The sequence below is a fragment of the Limulus polyphemus genome, unplaced genomic scaffold (genome assembly GCF_000517525.1).
Source record: "Limulus polyphemus unplaced genomic scaffold, Limulus_polyphemus-2.1.2 Scaffold1983, whole genome shotgun sequence".
Classification (NCBI taxonomy): domain Eukaryota; kingdom Metazoa; phylum Arthropoda; class Merostomata; order Xiphosura; family Limulidae; genus Limulus; species Limulus polyphemus.
This window is the reverse complement of record NW_013667593.1, coordinates 207,789-214,138: the sequence shown is the minus strand read 5'-3', so window position 1 is coordinate 214,138 and position 6,350 is coordinate 207,789. Positions and strand designations below refer to the sequence as shown.

Here is a 6,350-nt window from a genome sequence, read left to right as displayed (position 1 = left end):
ATGCTAAGACGTAAAGAAATCTTTTTAAAAAAGGTTAGATAATGTAACAACAAATAAGATAAAGTTAACCAAACATGCTAAGCTAAGGAAATACTTTTTAAAAAAGGTTTATAATGTAGCACAAATAGATAAAGTTAACCAAACATGCTAACCTTAGAAAATATTTTTGAAAAAGGTTGATAATGTAACACAAATAGATAAAGTTAACCAAACATGCTAAGTTTCTAAGTTATGGTTATAATATGGCGCGTGATGAAAAGTTTGCTTGAAGACACAACTAAAGATATCTTCAGTTTCTAAGTTATGGTTATAACATGGCGCGTGATGAAAAGTTTGCTTGAAGACACAACTAAAGATATCTTCAGTTTCTAAGTTATGGTTATAACATGGCGCGTGATAAAAAGTTTCTAACTTACTTTGTCTGTTTGTTAGCGATTTGATTCAGATGTTTGAACATTTTAGGCGTTATGTTTAAGAAATGAAATTAAAATACGGGTTAATTAATACTAGAAATAAACGACCTTAAAACACCCAAATGTTGTTTTTATTTAATTAAACGCTCAACGTTTCTCTTCACGGCTTCTTCAGGAGCGTTCACTAAAACACAAACCGAAACTGACAGTACAAAGCTTCCAAGATTTTTAGCGTTATAAGCCTACAGACTTACCTCTATGCCAGTGGTCGGCAACCTTTTTGTATCGCGGGTCATTTTTTTGTTGTTGTTGAAAAACTTAGCATTATGTTGGGTCAGTGATAGTCATATAATTCTTAATACCGGTATATGTATTTATTTGTTTGTTTCATTGAATTTATGCACAAAGCTACACAATGGGCTATCTGTGCTCTGCCCACCACGGGTATCGAAACCCGGTTTCTAGCGTTGTAAATCCGCAGACTATGGGGGCATATGTATTTAAATGTGTATGTTTATTTACATACAACAAACAAAATTAATAGTTCGACCAACTTCAATACTTTCCCCTAAAATTGATCTTAAAATTCTCTCTTTTCCCTCTTTCGTTTACTATCTTTGTTCTTCTCACATAGCCGAGAAATTTGAACTGGGCAATGATTGTGCCCCAGCGGGTTGCAACGGTGAAGCCAGCTTTTTGGCGAATCAGCCAAATCAAATGTTAGGCTTGATATTTCCAGTATTGCTTAGAATTCGTAATTGAAAAATTCGGTTAGCTCTACTTTTGCGTTACTTTTATTAACAACATTTTAAAGTGTTGAACATATCTATTTTTGTTATGTTTAATTTATTAATATTATTATATTATATTATAAGTACTGTTTTGATTTGAGCTTAGTATATAGATTTAGGACTAATGTAAATCTCCTAAGCTGGCGCCCCCTAGTGGCACAGAGGCATGTCTGCGGACTTACAACGCTAGAAACCGAGTTTCCATACCCGTAATGAGCAGAGCACAGATAGCCTATTTTTTAGCTTTGTGCTTAACTACAGACAAACAATCCTAAGTTGGCAGAACTTTATGAAACATTAATAGCAGATTACGGCGAGAAATATTGTAATCATTGCAATTAGTTAACTGATGAAACAATGTATTGTAGACTTTATAATTTAGAACGTAAGAACAGTATATTTAATTAGCTACGATCGTTTTCGATTTATGGCCTATGACCTATGTAAATAGCTTGCATTGATCAAAAGTCTTGATCCGCCTTTATCTAAAGAACAATCTGAATCTTAAAATCAAAATATAACATCTTCTCCGTTTATTAGTTAACAAGTCAGCACTACGAAATTATTAATAACAACAAAATAATTAATATTCGTATTTATTACGTATTTTAGGTATTATTTCTTTAAATAACGAGTATATCTAACTAAAAAAATCAAAAGTAAACTCTTGGAATAAATGGATGTTTGAAGTTTTTTACTTATTGTGCTGCCATCTGCTGGTTTTTAACGACACTAAGATATTTTGTTTGTTTGTAATTAAGCACAAAGATACTCAATGCGTTGTAAGTCCACAGACATGCCGCTGTGCCACTGGGGGGGGGGCGACTAAGAGAGGTTCTCCATTTGATGAAGTATCTCCTATTTGATTTGAAAAACGAGTCAGTTGTAAAGAAACTCGTATTTTCGTAATAACTCAAATGAAACTGTTCCTTACATAAAAAGTATCACAACTCTCGGTTAATTAATCATACTTAGAGCAAACAAATGCTACTCGGAATACTTTTTAAGTTAGAAATAAAATAAAACACATTTCATAGCACTTTAAAAACACTACGACACGTGGATTCTTTCAGCATTTAATCCTCAAATTACTGACTTCTTTTTATACCGTTCTCTACGGGTGAGAACTGACATGTGGGATCATATTGTATTATATTTATACGTTTACGTTTTATAACACTCAGTGTAAAGAACTGACCAAAGCATATTGGGTAATGCCACTCGTATTTTATACAAAATACAGTAAGAAACCTGGCAATAATTAATGGAAGTAACTGAAATTGTAATTATTGATGTAACTTTTATTTACTCTTTGAGAGTATGTTTTTGTGGCTCTTTTTTTTTCATATTATGACTTGTTTGGTTTCAGCTTAAAACTAATATAATGGACTATCTGCGCGCTGTCTATCGCAGAGACTCATATCCCAGGTTTTAGCGTTGTAAGTCCATAATCTTACCGCTGACCAACAGGGGGACATGTTATTACGGGTACTGTCGTCACCAAAGCCTTGGACACACAAGCAAGTCTGTTTATAAATAGTTTAGAAAAATGTGTTTAAAAATTCTATGGAGTCTATCAGTAACTCTAGAGTTAACTTCCAAATGTTTTGTCTTCTAATTTGCTGTCAATAATATATATACCTCTGTAGTATGTCTTCAGTTAAATTACACGTTTTCTTGTTTGTTTTTCTCTGCTTCTCAAGATCATTAAGGCGAATTTCGCATGAAAAGAAATGGGTATTGTTTGTTTGTTTTAGAATTTCGCGCAAAGCTACACGAGGGCTATCTGCACCAGCCATCCCTAATTTAACAGTGTAAGACTAGAGGGAAGGCAGCTAGTCATCACCATCCACCGCCAACTCTTGGGCTACTCTTTTACCAACGAATAGTGAGATCGACCGTCACATTATAACGCCCCCACAGCTGAAAGGGCGAGCATGTCTGGTGTGACGGGGATCCGAACCCGAAAAGAGTATATATCTCTAGCTTTGTCCATGTACTATCTCCAAACAACTGTAAAAAGAGGATAAAACTTGATAGGTAGCCTAAGTAGAAAAATCAGTCTCTACGTATAACAGGAGTTATTGGTTTTTATCTTCTGACAACTACGTCATCTTATAAAATACTTAATGATTCCTTGTTTCTGAAAAGCTGCTCGTTAGACAGAAGTTTGTTTTTAACCCTAATTTTCGGTAATATTTGAAATATTCAATCAGATTAGACTAGTAGTTATTTATCTGATAAATTAGTTGTCCGTGTTTTCAATGATTTTGAAAAGGAATCCTTGTTGTTTGTTCCCTAAGAAAAGCTTCCATTAGGTACGAAATCAGTTTGTTAATTTATTTCTCTACTATCATGAAAGACATAAAAATAGACAAAGTTGTTACACTCTAAGTTCTACTTATACATTTTTTCGATAATCTCAAAGCTACACATCATATAATAGTCACATTTGTATATTTACTTAATATGTGTCCTTTACAGCGATTATTCATAGACTATTCTACGGAGTTGGTTGATGTTTGGAGCAATGACACAATGGACCACTATCAGCAAGAGTCTGGTGGTAAGCAATCCCTCTTAAGCGACCATTCACGAGAACAGTTCGTTCTCACGCAACAAACATCCGAGAGTTTAGCACAACGAGTGGGAAGAAGCTGTATGGTGGAAGAATACAGTGAGAGTACTGGAGAAGAAAGTAGTCCTTCTTGGGCCTCTAACAGTACAGGTAATACTCCTTCCCCAGGGACTGTCCGACTGGCTTTTGAATTTGGACAAAAATGTAGTTTTAGTACAGACTACATGGCTGAATCTGTTGCCAGCAACTGTACTTTTACAAGGTCCAGAAGATCATCAAACAGTGATGAGCAAAAAGGACAAAACAAGACAAAAATGAGTAGTAGTCTGAGTTCTGATCAGTTGGCAGACCTTAAAAGTCAGGAATCAAAATCTGGTACTCCTAACGATTGGGTTTATGGCGTTCGAGCCAAAATTCGAAAAGGATCGGGAGACAATTTTAAGCTTCCAGGCGGCGCATCGGTGGCTACTTCTCTATCAAAAAGTACTGAAAAATTCTCTCGATTGTTGCGACGAACACGCAGCGCAGGTTGTTCTAAAGACGTTCCAGCACATGCGCTCTTTCTTCGAGAGAAACTGGTAAGTGGTAACAATTGTTTATAAAATACTTTCAAAATACAGTGAACTGAAGTGAGTGGTTTATATACATTGAAAAACTTGAAAATCATGTATGAATTATCACTAGCTGTTGTCAGAAGTTTGAGATACATTATTTCAGCCTTTGGCGGATAAAGATAAACCGAATCACTTAATTACTTGTTTTTATCGTTTTAGAATAATAAAATATCCAATTTCGTTATCAAGTAACTATAACTTAGGATGAAATAATTTCGTATTAATTTAATAATTTTCACTGTTATTATTTTGTTCTACACAACAGTTAGTATCAGTGCCACAACCAAAGATGGCCACGTCACCGGCCAATACCTGAACAAGCGATGATAAATTATCGACCTGTATACTTGAAACACTAGTGGTACATAATTAGTGACGTGGTGCAATAAAGCGTTAGTATGTTATTAAGTATACAAGATAAATAAAAAAAATTGGGAATTTAAAACCTGCAAATGGGGATCGTAAAGAAAAATAAAGAAACAAGGCTGGAGATACTGTAGACATGATGTACTCAAATTACAAACCCTTATTTGGGGTCCATGCTGTTACCTAGAATTAGATTTGGTGGAGTCAAAATAGGGATTTGTAGTTTAAGTAAATAATGTCTACAGTATCTCCAGCTTAGATTCCATACTTTTGTTTACGATCCCTATTTGCATGTTTTTAAATTCCCAATTTTTTATTTATCTTGTTTGCTTACTTTTTGTGCTCAACTATGGGCAAAGGATTACTTGATATGGTAGCTAACTTTATACATTGTAATGATAATAAACGTAGCTAGCTGATACTGTACATGATGATTTACTATAGCTATTGACTATTTGACCGCATTAGTTCCAAATATACCCGTGGTGGGCAGAGCACAGATAGCCCATTGTGTAGCTTTGTGCTTAACAACTTATAAACAAGCAAACAATAGCTCCAGGTGTAAAATGTTAAGTTGTAGCTGAAGATTGTCATGGAGATTTATTTGAGAATATAGTGATCATTTATAGTTTCTATGTGACTAAATTTTCTGTATATAATGTATAGCAATGGGCAAGTATATGTCTAGACTAAGAAACAACTATGCGTGTATAAATTTTTACCAGTAGAAAAGCAGCCTTTTCAAATAAAACATCGCTTTAAATAAACCCCCGTGTCTTTTAAAATAATTACTCTACGAATGTGTGTAATAAAATTTAATATTATGTATATTGATTTTTATTAATTATTTTGCTCCTTCACTTCACATATAATATAGGGGGTTGGCTCCCTAAAGACACCGATTGTACATTGTACAAAGCATTTAATAACTACATGAAACAGTAATCTAATGTTCATCTGATATTGGCTGGCATTTTTTGTTTCACCCTGTACTTAAGCTTTTAAAAGGAACACCAAATAATTGTAAAAAAGCTAACTTCAAGGGATAATGATAACATTGTTTACACTAGAATCATGATGTTTTCTAGCTTATGTAAAATATAGAAGAATCAAATCGACTTTTCAATACACCTATGATCTTCGATTTACCTTATTTAGTATTTCACAAACGTTTTGGGTGCAATGTACCAAGCCGTTTTTGTTGTAGACTAGCAAGAGAATAATAATAAGAAGAAAAACTGGTCGTTTTGAGCGGATTTTGTTTTCCTTCTAATTCTAAGATGCGTGTTTTTTTTTAGAATTATTATAAGTGTACAGCCTTAGCAGTCAATAGTAAATATCTTAAAGTGTTATTTGAACTGAATATTTATTGTTTAAGGTGATTTTTGCCCAAACGTTCTATAAGGGTTTTGTGCAATTCCTTGCGATCCCTATTATGAACCACTATCGTGGTTCATGATTACTTAGCATGTAAAATGTAAATGTAAATTTTCTCCATGAACAAGTAACACGGCTAGTTGTTTATATAATGCTTTTCTTTTATTGTAATTACATAGAATTCCAAAAGACGATACCATTTTATTTTTTT

General features: G+C 33.8%; 1 protein-coding gene across 1 annotated transcript in view; it reads left to right on the top strand.

The window, feature by feature from the left end:
* Nucleotides 1-6,350, top strand: part of LOC106465569 (regulator of G-protein signaling 3-like) — a 43,802-nt gene that overhangs the window by 12,295 nt on the left and 25,157 nt on the right. Inside the window, exon 2 of the mRNA XM_013925796.2 lies at nt 3,689-4,360. Coding sequence (XP_013781250.2) covers nt 3,743-4,360 — 618 coding nt within the window. The 5' untranslated portion in view covers nt 3,689-3,742. The remainder of the gene's footprint in view (nt 1-3,688; nt 4,361-6,350) is intronic.